The 18704-nt window shown below is 38.0% G+C and overlaps 1 protein-coding gene across 2 annotated transcripts in view; it reads left to right on the top strand.

Annotated features, from left to right (window-relative positions):
* The window catches only part of STARD3NL (STARD3 N-terminal like), a 51294-nt gene that overhangs the window by 16972 nt on the left and 15618 nt on the right, over window positions 1–18704 (top strand). For both annotated transcript variants that reach the window (XM_038562677.1, XM_038562678.1), the window contains 2 exons: window positions 9602–9869; window positions 15732–15809. In XM_038562677.1, coding sequence (XP_038418605.1) covers window positions 9645–9869; window positions 15732–15809 — 303 coding nt within the window. In that variant the 5' untranslated portion in view covers window positions 9602–9644. The remainder of the gene's footprint in view (window positions 1–9601; window positions 9870–15731; window positions 15810–18704) is intronic.

Raw genomic sequence — 18704 nt, 5'->3', positions numbered from 1 at the left:
AGATTTTCATTATGTCTTTAATCACTTTTAAGTTTCACTTCTTTTTTTTAATAATAAATTTATTTTTTATTGGTGTTCAATTTGCCAACATACAGAATAACACCCAGTGCTCATCCCGTCAAGTGCCCCCCTCAGTGCCCGTCACCCATTCACCCCCACTCCCCCCTCCTCCCCTTCCACCACCCCTAGTTTGTTTCCCAGAGTTAGGAGTCTTCATGTTCTGTCTCCCTTTCTGATATTTCCTACCCATTTCTTCTCCCTTCCCTTCTATTCCCTTTCACTATTATTTATATTCCCCAAATGAATGAGACCATATAATGTTTGTCCTTCTCCGATTGACTTATTTCACTCAGCATAATACCCTCCAGTTCCATCCACGTTGAAGCAAGTGTGGGTATTTGTCGTTTCTAATGGCTGAGGAATATTCCATTGTATACATATACACATCTTCTTTATCCATTCATCTTTCGATGGACACCGAGGCTCCTTCCACAGTTTGGCTATTGTGGACATTGCTGCTATAAACATTGTTAAGTTTCACTTCTAATGTAAGATAGAGACACCTTTGATTTTTATATACGGATGTTTCTCTTTGTAGATGTTCTTACAAATTCCTCATCCTAAAATCATTTATTTACCTGCAGTTTCTTTTACTACATAATGCGTGCAGGTGGTTTTGTTTCATTAACTTAAATGGAACCTTCAATATATTTTGACATATAAATTTCTTTCTCTGTGAGCCAGAAAGACTAGTTATTTTCTTTTGCAACTGAATTTTGATGGCATATTTATCATCTGTAGATGTTTTTTGCAGAAGTACAGGCCAGATGGTTTATAAGTAATGAGTTTTCCGTGATCTTTAGTGGCTTTATTTATTTATTTATTTATTTATTTATTTATTTTTGATTAAACTAACACTTGGTGTTTGGTTTATTTCCTCTTACAGTCCAGATTTCTGACTTATACTGATAGATCAACATTATAGCCTCTCTGTCCACACGTGTGTCCCTAAGGATGGGCACACACTCCTCTTCTGATGCCTCTTGTTCCCTGCCACACAGCATTGCAGTTGTTAATTTTTTCTTTCAGTTTACGCTTTTTTCTTATATCACTAATATATTACCCTGTCTCTTTCAAAACATGGAGAAGGAGAGACTTGAAAGAGCCATACTTGAAGGAAAGTGGAAGACAGTAGATGTCAATTTGGAGATGAAGAGTCCACAAAGTTTGAAAGTATGCCAGGCCTCCTAAACTGAAAACCAGTCAAAATTCATATAATTTCAAAGCTTTTTGTCTCATGTGAATCATGTTTTTGTTCATGCATACTTTTGAAATGCAAAGAAACATTTTTTTTTTTGCAAATAAACATTTTAATGGGTAGAAATATCTGCCTTATTGCGTTTAGTTTTTATTTGTATGAGTTTTGACTTATGTATGACATGTTTCGGAAATACATTTGAATATAGGAATCCTACTCATGGGAGCTATTGTGAGGCTTAAATGATTCCAGTGTAAGTTAAGTACCAGTACTCTGGGTAACTCAGTCTGTGCTAAGGAAATTATTCATTTTGCTACTAGGCTAATATATGGTATATACAGTGTTATATAATAACATGTTCATAGATAGGATATGTTTATACTTGTGTTCTTTGTCCTTGTATATTCTTGGTCAGATAATGTCAGGATTATGCTAGCCTTATTTAATGATATGATAGCTTTTTTTTTTTTTTTAATGTTCTGGAACAGTTTGCAATATTTTACCCTTTTTAATCAAATTTTGAAATACTGAACAAGCTGTCTGGCTCTAATTCCTTTGCTGTGTAATTCTTTTTTTTTTTTAATTTATTTTTTATTGGTGTTCAATTTACTAACATACAGAATAACCCCCAGTGCCCGTCACCCATTCACTCCCACCCCCCGCCCTCCTCCCCTTCTACCACCCCTAGTTCGTTTCCCAGAGTTAGCAGTCTTTACGTTCTGTCTCCCTTTCTGGTATTTCCCACACATTTCTTCTCCCTTCCCTTATATTCCCTTTCACTATTATTTATATTCCCCAAATGAATGAGAACATATAATGTTTGTCCTTCACCGACTGACTTACTTCACTCAGCATAATACCCTCCAGTTCCATCCACGTTGAAGCAAATGGTGGGTATTTGTCATTTCTAATAGCTGAGTAATATTCCATTGTATACATAAACCACATCTTCTTTATCCATTCACCTTTCGTTGGACACCGAGGCTCCTTCCACAGTTTGGCTATCGTGGCCATTGCTGCTCTAAACATCGGGGTGCAGGTGTCCCGGCTTTTCACTGCATCTGTATCTTTGGGGTAAATCCCCAATAGTGCAATTGCTGGTTGTAGGGCAGGTCTATTTTTAACTCTTTGAGGAACCTCCACACAGTTTTCCAGAGTGGCTGCACCAGTTCACATTCCCACCAACAGTGTAAGAGGGTTCCCTTTTCTCCGCATCCCCTCCAACATTTGTGGTTTCCTGCCTTGTTAATTTTCCCCATTCTCACTGGTGTGAGGTGGTATCTCATTGTGGTTTTGATTTGTATTTCCCTGATGGCAAGTGATGCAGAGCATTTTCTCATATGCATGTTGGCCATGTCTATGTCTTCCTCTGTGAGATTTCTGTTCATGTCTTTTGCCCATTTCATGATTGGATTGTTTGTTTCTTTGGTGTTGAGTTTAAGAAGTTCTTTATAGATCTTGGAAACTAGCCCTTTATCTGATACGTCATTTGCAAATATCTTCTCCCATTCTGTAGGTTGTCTTTGAGTTTTGTTGACTGTATCCTTTGCTGTGCAAAAGCTTCTTATCTTGATGAAGTCCCAATAGTTCATTTTTGCTTTTGTTTCTTTTGCCTTCGTGGATGTATCTTGCAAGAAGTTACTATGGCCGAGTTCAAAAAGGGTGTTGCCTGTGTTCTTCTCTAGGATTTTGATGGAATCTTGTCTCACATTTAGATCTTTCATCCATTTTGAGTTTATCTTTGTGTATGGTGCAAGAGAGTGGTCTAGTTTCATTCTTCTGCATGTGGATGTCCAATTTTCCCAGCACCATTTATTGAAGAGACTGTCTTTCTTCCAATGGATAGTCTTTCCTCCTTTGTCGAATATTAGTTGACCATAAAGTTCAGGGTCCACTTCTGGATTCTCTATTCTGTTCCACTGATCTATGCGTCTGTTTTTGTGCCAGTACCACACTGTCTTGACATTTTTATTTTACGAAAGGTTAATAATTGAGTTTGACATGTAGGATATCCAACTCTTAGGCATAGCAGAGCTTTGCTCACCTCATACTGAGATCTTTAAAATAGGAAGGTTGTTTCACTATGTCTTTTTTGACACTCCAGGTTGGCTTTAGCTCCCTTCCCACATCCTCTCTCTCTGCATGTTTATTCTTTTTTTTTTTTTTTAAATTTTTATTTATTTATGATAGTCACAGAGAGAGAGAGAGAGGCAGAGACATAGGCGGAGGGAGAAGCAGGCTCCATGCACCGGGAGCCCGACGTGGGATTCAATCCCGGGTCTCCAGGATTGCGCCCTGGGCCAAAGGCAGGCGCTAAACCGCTGCACCACCCAGGGTTCCGTGCATGTTTATTCTTTAAAGCGTCTATGTTTCTTAGTTACCATGCCTCTTTCTCTTACTGGCAGGGCATGTTTGTAAGTGTCAGGTTGTTTTCTCAATATTCCCATTCCCCAGTTCTAGCTGATTAATCTTGGAACCTTTAGACTCTAGATAGGACTTTTGCCATCATAAACTAGGTCTTATTACATGTGGGCCTTACAAGAGGATAGCCAGCTGAGGCTGCTTCTTCCTCCCAAAGAAACCCAGTCCTATGATAGAGTGGGCACAGCGAGGCAGCCCATGTCTCTACGGACTCTCAAATTCATTGCCTGCATCCCTGGGTCCATTTAAACACTAAGGAACTCCTAGTTCCTTTTAGTAACCTGGGAGGAGGCAGAGTGATGGAGAGGAAAGAAGTAGAAGACCCAAATTTTAATCTTAAAATATATTTTAAAGTATCTCTTAGATGGGCACATCCCTATAATCCACATAGGCCTCAGATTCTCTTTTCTTTATTTTTTTTCTTTTCTTTATTCTTAATTTATCTTTAAGAATACATTTGTTTTATAGGCAAGAATAACTTTGGTAACAAAGATGAAAGCTTTGAAACAATATGATGAGACTAGTCTTCAAGTGTTAATTCATCTCCTTGTCTATAAAACAAGGAAATAGGTCAGAGTGGCAAACTCAAATGCCTCCAAGCTAGGTCAAAACCTAGGCCAAGTAGAAAGTGCATGCCCCATCTAAAGAGGTCAGCAGCTTCTTGACTTTATTGTCATGGTAAGGAAATGCAGGCCTGGGGATTCTATTTTTAACTTTTCAAGGGAAGCTGCACATCTGGATTTTTATATGAAAATTTATTATTTAAAATGTTAGCGATTAGTTCAAAATCTTGAGAAACAATGTGCAAGACCAATCAAAACATGCCTATAAGCCAAGTCTGCTCCCTAGCCCTTTGGTTAAGATGATGACTAAAGTTTGTCTAAAATTAAGTGATTTTAAAGTCTGTCATTCTGACACTCTCTTGGAGAACATACAGTGTCCTGGCTGTTGCCAGAAGTAGTACAGAGAAGTAGCTTGGGTGGTTGGGTTGAAAGACATGGTTTGGCACCGGCAATAGGTGCCTAGAGGCTCTCTCTACTCCTCCTAGGAAGGTACAAGAATGTATGGGACTTTTGTCTGATGCTAGCAGTGGTAGTGAGTGCTCAGAGCAGCTGCTGTTTACCATCTGGATAGTATCAGTTCTGTGCTGAAGCAGATGGAGTTGAAGTTTTGGCTCAGCATTTGCACCCAGCCTGGGGATGAGTGCAGTAGAAGAATCCCAAAGATGTAAGCATTTCTCTTTGGTAGCAGAAAGGATCTTTGTTCTTTTTGTTTCGGTTCTTGCATGTGGGAAGGATATCATCATTCATGAAGCTACCAACATAAATGGGGCATAGTTTTTCTCCAATTCTGGTAGTGTGAAATTAAGGAAAGAGAATTAAGTCAAAGAGCAGCATATTTATGCTGTAGGCACTGCTGAAGTGGCCCTCGGGTAAGCCACCATTAAGGTGTATACCTAACCTGTGGTGTCACTAGAGCAACTTGTGGAAAAATTAGAATGAATTACAGGTTTTTGCCAATCACGCAATCAGAGCATGTGTCGGAAAAATTAATATTCATCAATTAACCTAGTTTTGCTAATCTAAACAACTCTAAATCTTACATGGGTTTTCTTTGTGAAGCTAATGAAAACAGTAATCCCTCTTTCTAGAAAAATGCCCATAGTAAATATTGTAGTATATGGTTTCTGTTGTGACAATTCACCTCTGCCATCATAGTGTGAAAGCATCCATAGACAATACGATTGGGTGTGGTGGTGTTCTATTAAAACCCGATATTCAAAAACAGGCAGCAGGCCATTATTTGACCTTCAGGCTATAGTTTGCCAACCCTGGTTTAGAACCTTGATAGCTGTGCTGGATTGGAACGTTAACCAGCAAATACTCCTTCTCCTCTTCTTTGAATGGAGCGTACATCCCAGCTCTGCTGCCTTCGGGCATGGCCTTGAGATATACTTTGGCTGATAGAATATGAGCAGACGTGTATACAAAGATTTTAAATGTATTTACATGATCTAGTTTGTCTCATGTGCTCTTGCCACTTGCCATGAAAAGAACATGACCCAGATAGTCCTGGTCCAAGGAGGAGGACAGACAAAGATCAGAGTAGATGGAACACACAGTGTGAAGCCAAGTTCTACTGTCCCCAGAAGCCTCATTGCCCAGCTGAGCCTCAGAAGCCTCATTGCCCAGCTGAGCCTCTACTAGATAAGCTGAACTTCAGGCAACCTATAGACCTGTGAGCTTGAGAATAAATGTAGATTGTCTTAAGCCACTGAATTTTAGGCAGTTGTTAAAACAGCATGATTATAAAAATAGCTGGCTAATATTATAGTATAGGAAGATATTCATCTAGGCAGGAAGACAGGAATCTCATTTTCAAAAACCGAAACAACAAAAGGGGATTCTCATCTTATACAAATCCAAGAAAAAGATAAGGAGATGTTTGTCTTTTTTTTAATAATTCTCCACCCCACTCCTCATCCCCCATATTTTTTCCCCATAGTTGGAAAAAATCTTGAATTGTAGATTTAGGTTCCTGTGCATACAGCTAATCAATGCGTAACACCCACGTTAGAGAGGCTTAGCTTTCCTCAAGCCAACCCCAGAGGCTCTCAGTACCAAGAACTGAATATTCAATAGTTCCAAAATTATAACTGGGCGAATATCCAAGCTCTTCCTTAGAAAAAAAACAGTTGTCGTCTCTTCCATTCAGAGAATTTTGAAAGCCAACTGTGCTAGATGGTAGAATTGACTTAGTCAGCAGTTGTTTTGTTCCTGCCATGTGCAATATACTGTGGTAGTTCCTGGGGCACAGAGGTATGCAAGTCAAACTCAAGGCCTTTATGGAGCACACTGACCAGCAGGAGAGAGAGGCGAGTAATGGGTAATTAGGGCACATTGTGGTAAGCAATACCGGAAGTGGCATGTCTACAGTCCCAGGGGAACTTGAAGCTGTGCTTGACCCTGCCTGGGGATTGGAATGTGGCAAGCATTTCAGTGACGTCTTCCTAGAGGAATCCACACTTGAATCTTGGGAGAACAAAGTTAGCATGAAGTCCTATGATTGTAGAGTTGGAACGGGCTTTATGTAGTACCCTTCTCTTTTTTTATACATTAAAAGGAAGCTCTCCCCTTTAAGATTTCCCTCTGTCCTAGGGAAGGATCAGTCTGATAAGAATCAATCTGCTCACGACAGTCTGTGCTTTGAGTAACTATTGTTGAAGGTATATAAATACCTATATATTTTAGCTAGTTAGCAGTTGTGCACATGAATCTAAAAAATAATGTAATGATTCTCATTTCTCAAGGCAGGTGCATACCATCGTATGGTGTCAGGTTTTAGTTTGAAATAGGCTCAATTTCTAGGGTTCGCCTTTTGTTACCATTTTTTATTCATGAGGAATGGGCTCAGGGAAGGAGGAATGAATGAGCCTGAGAAAATGATCTAATTACCTTGGAAGTGATTTTCTTCCTAAAAACAGCCCTGAGTTTCAGTTGTGAATTTGTTGGATTGTCTGTACAGTTTAGTAGACTTGAGAATTTAATTTTTAGATACAGTTGCTAATAGAATATTAGATTGGTTTAAACGCTATTTAGATTGCTTTTTCTTACTGTAGAATGTATTATTACAGAAATAGGTCTGTATTTATCTGGGTTCAAATGTAGAGAGCATTTCTGGTGTCTTTTTGAACTCTGAAATGTGTGTTTCATCACAGAAAACACAGTTGCTTTCCTTTTTATTTAGTTTCAGAATGAACTCCTAGAAGCCTGGCATGTAAATTTAGTGTTTTGCAAACTTTGTTTTAAGAGCAACTATACTGGGGAATATGCCAATGGTATTCCTTCCCCTAGGATGGTAATGATCTCATTGAGAAAGAAATTGTGTATAAATAATTTTGGTTTTTGGAATTTTTTATTTTATTTTACAAAGCACTGAAGTGGACCTCTTTGAGCTTTTCAGAACGTCCAAGATGATGTTATCTACTGTCACCCGGATGTGTTGAAAAAGTAGGAAAGAGCCTCATAAAGTCCTGGGACATCTGTCCAGGACTATAAAAATATTACGTTTGAATTTAGTCCTTCCTGTTGTAAATACACTATGAACAAAATAGGGAATCTGAAAATATGGAAAAGGAAAAGGGGGGATATAATATTATCAGGGAGAGATAATCAGTATTAACGTTTGATATGCTTTATAGGTACATTCTTTTAAAAATTTGGTTTTATTTTTACAAAATTGTGAACATACTCTGTATGTGTATGTGTGTTCCATTTAATATTCAGATTTTAGGCTAGTTACTATTGTAATATAAGCCTTTTTCTGACTTCTAAATACTGTATAAGTATTTCAATGACTACTGTGTCTGTACTATGATTTATCTATTTATCTATGATTATTACCTTTCTGTTAGATATTTAGATTGTTTTCTAACCAGAACTATTATAGATATATGATGATAAGGTCTGCTTAACAGAGACACATACACAGTTCATAAATAGGTAAGTGTACATAAGTGTATAGCATTTTGAATATTCACAAATCAATATACCACTGAAACCACTACCTACATCCATGGTAGTACTACTCAAGCCAAGAAATGGAATTTGATCAAACTTGTGAGCTCTAGTCAACTTCTTGCTCAAGAGTAATCACAAACCTGACCTCTAATGACATAGATCAGTTTCTGTCCTGAAGGTCTACAATTAATTTTCTCTAGGTTTGCTGAAGTAAGGTTACTAGCCCAAGAAGGATGAATATTTTAAAGCATCTTAGTTTATGTAACCAAATTGCTTTCAAGAATGTTAATTCATTTTATTACCACATCTATGAAAATGTGGGAAGGACTTTTGTTCCCGAATGTGGGAAGGGAGAGAAGTGAGGGTCATGTGTAAAGAGATAGTTCTGGACTGTGAATAGGACCAAGTGGGAAAACAGTGCTTTAGGAAAATCTCAGCAGTCTGTTAACAAATTCTATTTTACTCACCTTGAAAATGCTTTTCTTTATCTGGACATCACCAGTCACTATGCTAGAAAGAAAGGAATCAATGCATTTTTCCTAGATCTGGACAAAAGTGGCACACAGACTTCTGCTTGCGATACATTGGCCAAAGAAAGGCTCATGAGGTTGATAGAGCCAGGGGTATAGAATCCTCCCATGGGGAGAGATGCTATGGGAGGGAAACGGGAATATTTGGTAAACGACACTGTTCACCATACTGTTTCATGACTTTGCATCACCTGTGAGGTGATCAGACCACTTAGATTACTAATCTTTTACCTTTATTATAGAAGCGCATCCTGATCTTGGGGAGAGATGGCCCTGGATCTCTAGATAGAGCTGTAACTTGTGTAATTAGCACAGAGGTGTTTGCATAATGCTGAACTTTGGTGGTGGTGGGGGGGGTGTACTTCTTTTCCAAGAAGAGGCCAGGAAACATGCTTACTCATTCAGAGGTGATGGGGAAATGCATTTCCTCTTCAGGAATATGTTTTTCCTGTCTAGTTTAGATATTCTGGTTACCTACTGTCTGGGGAGCTTTCAGAAAATGTTTTCCTGGTTCAGGAGAAATGACACAGAGTTGGAAAGGTTTTATCCCTGGCACAGCAAAGGACGGGTCTGCTCTGGATTATCAGTTATACCTTTCTCATGTGGTTAGCATCCTGTCTTCTCTCTTTAATACTGTAAATTTGCATTCTTCTTATTTCATTCATTTCTGTAACAGCTCTTTTGTGGTATTGATTGATAACATCTAGAATTGCTTCCCATTTCACTTTCTCTTTATTGTCTTCATCAAAACAAATGTCTTCAGTTAAGACACTGTTGCTCATTAAAGAAACAGTTGCACGGTGGTGGGTGGTGGGGCTGGCATGGTGGTGTTAGGTGAGCTCTGATTTAACACAAAGCTCTCCTTTCTCTAGGGATGGTGAAGTTGGAAAAAGGCTCCTTTAACCTTCCTTCAGGATGAACCCCCTGCAAGAAGACATGGAAAACGCTCTCACAGGGAGCCAGAGCTCTCACGCTTCTTTGCGCGACGTCCATTCCATCAACCCTACACACCTCATGGCCAGGATTGAATCCTATGAAGGAAGAGAGAAGAAAGGCATATCTGATGTCAGGAGGACTTTCTGTTTGTTTGTCACCTTTGACCTCTTATTTGTAACATTACTGTGGATAATAGAGTTAAATGTAAGTGTTTTTTTCCCATGACTTTATATAAGAGTTGTTTCCAGAGACAGGAAACAATTTTCTTATTTTTCTCATCATTTCTGTCTCATTTTGTGAATTCCATGCTCTTTTCCAGCTGATTTTGACTTTTCTTGTGCTGTATTGGCATGTTTTAAAGCAAAGCCAGGTCATTTAAAACTCACTTTGAAGTTTGAATTCATGGTGTTTTGCTCTATACCAGGAGTGAACAAACTGCAGCCTGGGGGACAGATTCATCTGGCCTTTTTTATAAAGTTTTATTGGAACACAACCCTGCCCATCCATTTACCTATTGTTCGTGACTGGCTTTAGTGCTCAGTGCTTGACTTGAGTATTTATTTCCTGACCCTTTTCTTGTTCCAAAAAGGTAGTAAGCCTCTGGAATATGTTTTAGCTGTTAAACCTACTTTTCTAATCCCCATGTTTGAGATTTTTCATGCACTCTTTACTGTTTCAGAAAGGGACTATTCATATTTTATGGAAAAAAATGTTGTAGAAACATTTGGAGGTTTATCTCTGTCTTGTCAAGTCTATGCAGTTATATTGTCATATAATTATCTGGACAAATACTGTCCAATGGAAATATAATGCAAGCCTCACAGATGATTAAGTTCTCCAGTTGCTACATTAATAAAGGTAAAAATACATTTAAATAATATATTTTATATAACTCAATAGATTTGTTTTCTCCCAAAGCCTTGGCTCTGTTTATATTCCTTACCAACAAATAGGAAACTTCCAGAATGCTTTCTTCACAGGCAAGAGTTGTTTAAAACCAATCAAGCCAGTGATAAGACATCGTAATTTAGAAACATCGTAATTTAGAATATTTTTTATTATTTGTCCCACATGTATATTTTAAAGACAATATTTAAATTAATATGTATTTCAAAAGAGTTAAAGTTTCCAAAACTAATGACTGTGTATTAAGAAATAAAAGAAATACATCTTTTAACAGGAAAGCATAGCAGTAGTTTTAAGAGAACTCACTTAAAAATTTTAATTTTAATTTAATTTAATTTAATTTTAATTTTAATGACAGCACAAAATCAAAGCATTTATTGATTTACCAGTAATATCACTATCTGCTTTTAAGTGTGTGAAATTGTGGGGGGGGGGATCACACTCTCTCATCCTTCCTTTCTTATTGCTTCAACAAAATTGAAATGGAAGTGAAGTGGACTGTGCACTGTTTTTTTTTTTTTTTTTTTTTCTTTTTTTTTTTTGTTGGTAGTTCTTGTCCTCAGTAGAGGAGGTGTAAACTCATCAGAGTCTGGGAATCTCTTTTTTTTTTTTTTTATTTATGATAGTCACAGAGAGAGAGAGAGGCAGAGACATAGGCAGAGGGAGAAGCAGGCTCCATGCACCGGGAGCCCGATGTGGGATTCGATCCCGGGTCTCCAGGATCGCGCCCTGGGCCAAAGGCAGGCGCCAAACCGCTGCGCCACCCAGGGGTCCCTGTGCACTGTTATTGTTCATCAGAGAGGATCGGTTTTTGCCTCTATGCAACATGTTATAAATAAAAAAAAATCACTAGGCCTAGCAATTAAGAAAGGTATTTTTATTTAATTTTTTTATTGAAGTATAATGAACATATACAATGGTATATTAGTTTCAGAACATAATGATTCAACATTCCTGTACATCACTCAGTCCTCACAATAAGCATAGTCACTATCTGTCACCAGACAACAATATTGCTGTCTCACTGACTATATTTCTTATGCTGTACTTTTCATCTCTGTGACTTATCTGTTTTGTAACTGGAAGCTTATGCCTCTTAATCCCCTCTGTTTCATGCATCACCCCACCCACCTCCACTCAGGCAACCATCAGTTCTCTGTATTTAAGAGTCTGTTTTGTTTGTCTCTTTTTTTTCATTTGTTCATTTATTTTGTTTCTTAAGTTCCACATGTGAGTGAGAAATCATATGGTATTTGTCTTTCTCTGACTTATTCCACTTAGCATAACACCCTCTAAGTCCATCCACATTATTGCAAAGGGCAGGATCACATTCTTTTTCATGGCTAATATTCCAGTGTGTGTGTGTGTGTGTGTGTGTGTGTATACACCACATCTTCATTCATCTGTTGATGGACACTTGGATTGCTTCCATTTCTTGGCTATCGTACAATGCTGCAGTAAACATAGGGGTGCATATATCTTTTCAAATTAAGATATGTGTTTTAAGACTCAACTTTTCCACTGACTACTAGTTACCCCTGTTGGAAAATTAAAAGATCATATAAGAATATAGTAAAATAGCACATCTTGACCTTTTAAGCAAAGATTTATTTATTTATTTATTTATTTATTTATTTATTTATTTATTATTAATAAATGATTTATTAACATTTAGTTTCTAATTCGGTTTGTTTTATATTGTCAGTCCTGACCTGGGTTTTTCATCCCTTTAATTTGTGGTCTGTCTCTAAATCTCTAATCACTCACATCCATTGTTCTTTTTACATGTCTCTACGTTTCTGAGTGCTAGGGCATAGGGCATGGTGAACTACACAAAAAAAATTATATAAGATTTGAAGTTTGGCTGAGGAGATAAGACACGTATCTTATACTGCCTTGTAGTGTTGGTCTTGAAAAGAGGAAAGAAATAGCACAAAGGGTGTTAGGCTTTTGGCAGAGTAATGGGACTCAGCTGTCCTCTGCAATCATAACAGTAACCAAAATACTTTGCCCTCATCTATGACTTTCAAAGTAGCCAGTTTTCCTCCTTGCTTCAAGGAAGCAGGATTCTCAGGCCAAAAATGAAGACTCATCGTTTATTAAGTTGCTTGTTTGTTTTGTATTTCTCACGCTCCACATCCAGGGGAAAAGTAAGCCCTGTCAAATCTGCTTGTAGAATATATTCAAAATGTGACCTCTTCTTTCCATTCCTATAGTTGGTCCCCTCAACCATGCCGGTGCTAGCACTCATCCAAACTACTGTACCAGAGGCCCAGCCAATTTGCCTATTTCCACTCTTGTCCTCCTAATGCCCATTCTCCTCACAGAAGCCAGAGGGACTTTTAAAAGTAAAAACACAAATCAGATAATGTTACTTTCTATTTATAACCCTTCACTGACCTATCAGAGCACTTTGAATAAAATCCAAATGCTGTAACATGGCTTGCACAGCCCCAAGGAGCTTCCAGACTTCCTTCCCTACTCTCTCTCTGTTCTGGTCCACCCAGAGCAGCCCAGACGTGCCTCCTGGTCTCACAATGTAACAAACTCTCTTCTGTTTGGGGCCTTTATACTAGTTGTTCCTTCTAAATGAAATGGTTAATTGCCTTTATCTTGATGCAGATTCTGACTGCTTATCATGCTGGTAATCTGTCAGTTTAAATATTACCACAGAGAAGCCTTCCATTTACCACTGGACCAAAAGAAGTCAACCATTACAGTGTCACCCTGCTCTGCTTTGTTCTCTGCATGGCACTTATTTTCTTGTTTGTCATCTCTCACTGCTTGGTAGAATATAAGTTCCATAAAGACAGAGATACTATTTTGTTTACTAAAGTATTCATTGTATTTAGAACCATACTTGACGCTTAATACGTTTTCATTAAATATTTGGTGAATGGATAAAGATCTTGTGGCAGTGGTTTGCCAGTTGGATTACCTTACGGACAGATCGGTTCTAAAGCTGTTAAAGGAATCCCATGTACGGTGGTGGGACTAGAAAAGAAAAAGCTAACCTTAGAGAAATACTAAAAAAATAAGTATGCTGATAGACTTACCGATAGGCTGGTTTTATCATCCCCGGTGTCCAAAAACGACTCTGAAGATTTCTCGTGTTGGAATGTAGAAGAACAGGATGAGCTCTGTCAGAACTGTGAGGAGAGGTTCCATGTGAAACTAAAGACGAGTCTATAGTGGACACCTTGAGCTAGAGACAAAGATTTTGAAATAAGATTTAGAGTGCAGGTTGGAGCTACAGATGTAGATTGAGATTTCTCTATTTAAAGGCAAGACAAAATCCGTCTTTTTAAAAAAAAAAAAAAAAAGATTTAGAGAGAGGGAGAACATAAGCAGGGGGAGAATCAGAAGGAAGAAGGAGAATCCCCAGCAGACTCCATGCTGAGTACAGAGCCTGACATGGGCCTCGATCTCACAACCCCAAGATCATGATCTCAGCTGAAACCAAGGGTCAGCTGCTTAGCCAACTGAGCCACCCAGGCACCCTCCAAATCAGGGTCTTTTAAAGTGTGCAGATACTGTAGAAAACCTTTTTTCTACTGTCTGTTGATTGAAGAACTTCATGAGCAGGTTGTTAGCTGTTCTTAGCAAGGAGGATAGAGATTAAGAACCCCTCTTTACTGTAGGTCAGTTGGAATAATCATTCTTCTAATATTTGAGATAGTGCTAAGTGTCCTTAGTTTGGAGACACACAGTGATAACACTGCATGATTGTTTGGCTTTTAATAATTATTTTTCTTTGCTCCCAAGTTTTCCATTCTATATGCTATATAGATCTATATTCAAGCAGGTCAGTAGCTAGTCTGCACAAATTACACAGAAACCAAAACCTCCTTAAGGGATTTTAAAGTACCAAATGTTTTTTATGGTATATTTGCATTTAAACAACAAATACAAATACTTGTAAAAGTTTCCAAGCCAAGAGGATCCATTCCTTGTGGCAACTTTAATTCCAGTTTGACCAATTAGCAAACCTTACAAAGGCATTCCTTAATTGATTTTCTCCTCATTTATCCAGGTCTTTGGTCCATCACCCTTCAGTTTGTCCTTTTTCAGATCATCTCCATCAGTTTGCCAGGATAAACAATGTCTATACTCCAGATTGGAAATGCCAGTTTACTGTTGCATGTCATATTCCCTAATCCATTGGCCCTAATGATTCTAGTGTCTGCTTAACTGCTGCATTAACTGTCAGACACACGTTCCTTTACTTGATTTTTTAAAAAAGATTTTATGTATTTATCCATGAGAGACGCAAAGAGAGGCACAGAAACATGGGCAGAGGGAGAAGCAGGCTTCATGTGGGGAGCCCAACGTGGGACTCGATCCCAGGACCCCAGGATCACGACCTGAGCCAAAGGCAGACCTGAGCCAAAGGCAGACACTCAACCACTGAGCCACACAGATGCCCTATTATTTTATTTTTTTTAAAAAAATATTTTCTATAAGTGTAATATGTAGAGTTCTGAACTTGATCATTTAAAAGTCATCTTGGTAGGAGAATTGGCAGAGGAAAGTTTGTAATCTTAGGTCTGATTTTCATCATTTATTGTAACTTAAGCACATATGATTGTAGGTCTGGTTTGTCCCTCATTTCATTACCACGTTAAAAATATATGTTGATAAAAGTGCAGGGTTTTCATATGCCAGGAGCAAATAAAAAAGAAAAACCAGAGAGAATATCTACACTTCTGTCCCATGTTATTGATCTTTGCTAAGATTAGAGGACCCATTGGCCTTCCAAGAGCTAAAACAATGGAAAGTGGGCAGAGAGTGAGGGCAGCCCTGGACGAATGTGAATTGTCTCCCTTAAAATTATACATTTGTATAATTGAAGATTTTATTTAGAAGAAAAAAGAAGCGGTTTTTAAAAACATTTTAGTTTGCTAAAATAGGAACTACAAACAAGGCATTGTTTTTCATCATACATTTATATTTGTTGAATAAATGAATTCAGAATTGAAGTGGGAAATGCTATTCAATATTTTTTCTATTAGAGTTAATGAGTATTTGTTCTTCCTATTTTAACATTTCAGGGTTCTAAGAAGGTAGGCAGAAAAGTGTGTACAAAACCTTACATGTATGTTTTCTTGTATTATTTTCACACGTAAATGTCTCATTTTTACTTCTCACTCTCCTTTCTAGGTGAATGGAGGCATTGAGAACACATTAGAGAAGGAGGTGGTGCAGTATGACTACTACTCCTCTTATTTTGATATATTCGTAAGTATTTCCTATTTTACATTTCACTTCAGATATGATGAATCTAACCACAAGTGAATTTCTTCTGAGTCGATCACACACACTATGCCATTCTCTCTTTCCCTCTCTTAAACCCTGGCTTTCCTTCCCTCTCAGTTTCCAGACCAGTCAGTGCACTCTCACTCTCTTTGTAATGAATCGTCTTGTCACAGGAAGGAAAGAAAATGATTAATGAGAGATAAGGAAGGGCAACAGAAGGAGCCTTTTTTTTTTTAATATATATATTTTTTATTGAAGTTCGATTTACCAACATATAGTATGACACCCAGTGCTCATCCCGTCAGGTGCCCCCCTCAGTGCCCATCACCCAGTCACCCCATACCCTCACCCACCTCCCCTTCCACTACTCCTTGTTCATTTCTCAGAGTTAGGGAGTCTTTCATGTTTTGTCACCTTCTAATTTTTCCCACTCATTTTCCCTCCTTTCCCCTATAATCCCTTTCACTATTTTTTATATTCCCCATATGAGTGAAACCATATAATGATTGTCAGAAGGAGCCTTTATTCTTTTCATAGAAGCCAGTGACCCACCCTAATCACTAACAGGAAAATTGACCTGTTTATATAACAACACGATGAAAATGCCATTCCTTTCCTGCCTTGAGATAGATTTCTGAGTGTACTTCTATTAATATACAACATTTCATTTTTCTATAATTGGAGTTTTCAAGGAAAGTTATCTGTTGATAATTCTGGGCAACCTTAGTTAGTTGTAGAACTACACAGATGTGATTCTCTATAGACAAGGCCTTCATTTCATTCAAAAGAATGCTTACAATCTTTCAGGGCACACTGTAACTCACACTGGGTTTGGTATGTCTCCCCAGTATCTTTTTATAGTTGATAGTGTAAGTAAATCAGATTGTAACATCATGTTAGATGTAGTGTGGGCAATTCATATTCACAGTGAATTCCTCCAAATTCATTTTATCTACTTTGTTCACTACCCTCAGAAGCTTTATGCACAGTTGTTAAGAGCACGACAGTCAGAAAAACTTGGGTTTGATTCACACCACTATCACTATTTGTACATCTTTTAATGTATTGGGTCTAAACTTCAGTGTTTTCATATGTAAAATAAGATTACCCTAGTTCTGAAAAGTAAATAAAATAATGCATGGAAAACATTTAGGCCAATGATTGATACATCCTGGAAGCTCAGAGAACCACCTGCTGTCACTATCATCATCATCATTTTTGGTTGAGAATTTTAGTAATTGAGTAATTATATTTTCTAGTGGTTTTCAAACTACACTAGAAGGCTTTTTTGTTGTTGTTGTTTTATTTCTGAAGGGGCCTGCAGAAGTGTGTATGGGGAAGGAGCTGTGACTCCCAGTAAGCAGAGGTTAGGGTTCCCTGTCATTGACATCTTGCAACCCAAGTAGTTCCATTTTTCTCTGTATGATATGTTTGACTTCCAATAAGATTGTGTTGAAAAAGTGTTTGGTTGCTACAGAATATTTGGAAAATCACTAATATAATTTTAATTCCCTCATTTTTCCAAGTGAGGAAATTGAGTTTCTTTGGATCGGTGTCTTGACCCATCCCAGGTCATTAAAGTTCGTGGCAGAGGTGATAGATCCCATATTTCTTGACATTTCTGTCTTCAAAAACAATTGACCTATAATAGCAAGATTTATTTCCCTTTTTCCTCTTCTTTCCCTTGCTGAATCTATCTTAAACTAGCCTCAGCCAGGAAACCAGGCTAATCTATCAGCCAGATCTCTGAGAGTTGTCTGTTCTTTATGCTTAGGAAGTCAGTGGTCCTGGACAAATAGTCAGGGCCCATTAGCTCAGACTAAAAGGACTGATATGTCTGGCCTGGAAATGGACACAGCCTCCAGGAAACCTTTGGACCAGGGAGACTTTGACATAGAGGGCTGAAGAAGACTTATCCTTTTGCCAAACCCAGAATGCAGGGCTAGAATTAGAATGAATAGAGAAGCTAAACAGTTTGCAGATTGTTGGAAAATGCATTTTTAATGAAAACAGCAAATTAAAACAAAACATAACCTGTGACCTTCATTTACGTAAAAGGATCTTAAGTGTGGTCCTCTGGTCAGTGGCTGCAAAAAGGCTGTCAGCCTCCAACCTTTCAGTAGTTTTGATTAGTGAAAAACTTTTGGCTGACTCCTGCCCTCAGGCACTGCTCAAGAGTCACCTGACTTTTCTCTATCCACAATAGGCATGTCTTCCAAGGAAAATTGGTAAAATCTTACTCTATGTGTATTCCTTACTAAATGAGAATTACAAAGACAGCTGTGACATAGTGGTTCAGTAGAGCCCGACCACCTGGTTTCAAGTCCTGGCTTCCTCCCCAAGGAGTTGTGTGACCTTGTATAATTTTTCTATCTACTTTATGTGTATAGTGGGATTAATGACAGTAATTGATACATGGGATTGTTGACAAAGGGATTACATGGGATAATAATACACATGAAGGATTTCACAAATGTTACAGAGCTACCCTAAGTAATCGGGTGGTAGCTACTTGGATAGAACTCTCCCAGTACCCCTGTAACCCAGAGATTTACAGTGGACTTTACTAAGAACCTGTCTCTTTCAAAAGTGAGTGTCTGTACCAGGAGTGGGAAAGTCAACTCTGAGAGCATCCTCTCCAGTCTTAACAGCATATCAGAAATATATGTGTACTCAAATAGAAAGGAAAAATAAAATGGTGTTTTATTTTTATAAAAATAAAAATGGTGTTGATAATGGGAAGTGAATTTGAATCCTTATTTGGGCAGTATTCCATAAATTCTAAAGCAGAGATCCCAAATATGGATCTATAGCCCAGTGCCAGTCATCAGTTAAGTCAGAATAATAAAGATGCTTTGGTGAGTTCTTCATAAAACT

The sequence above is a fragment of the Canis lupus genome, chromosome 18 (assembly GCF_011100685.1).
Source record: "Canis lupus familiaris isolate Mischka breed German Shepherd chromosome 18, alternate assembly UU_Cfam_GSD_1.0, whole genome shotgun sequence".
Taxonomy (NCBI): Eukaryota; Metazoa; Chordata; class Mammalia; order Carnivora; family Canidae; genus Canis; species Canis lupus.
Note: the sequence above shows the minus strand (reverse complement) of the source record. Positions and strands in the feature narration are given on the sequence as shown.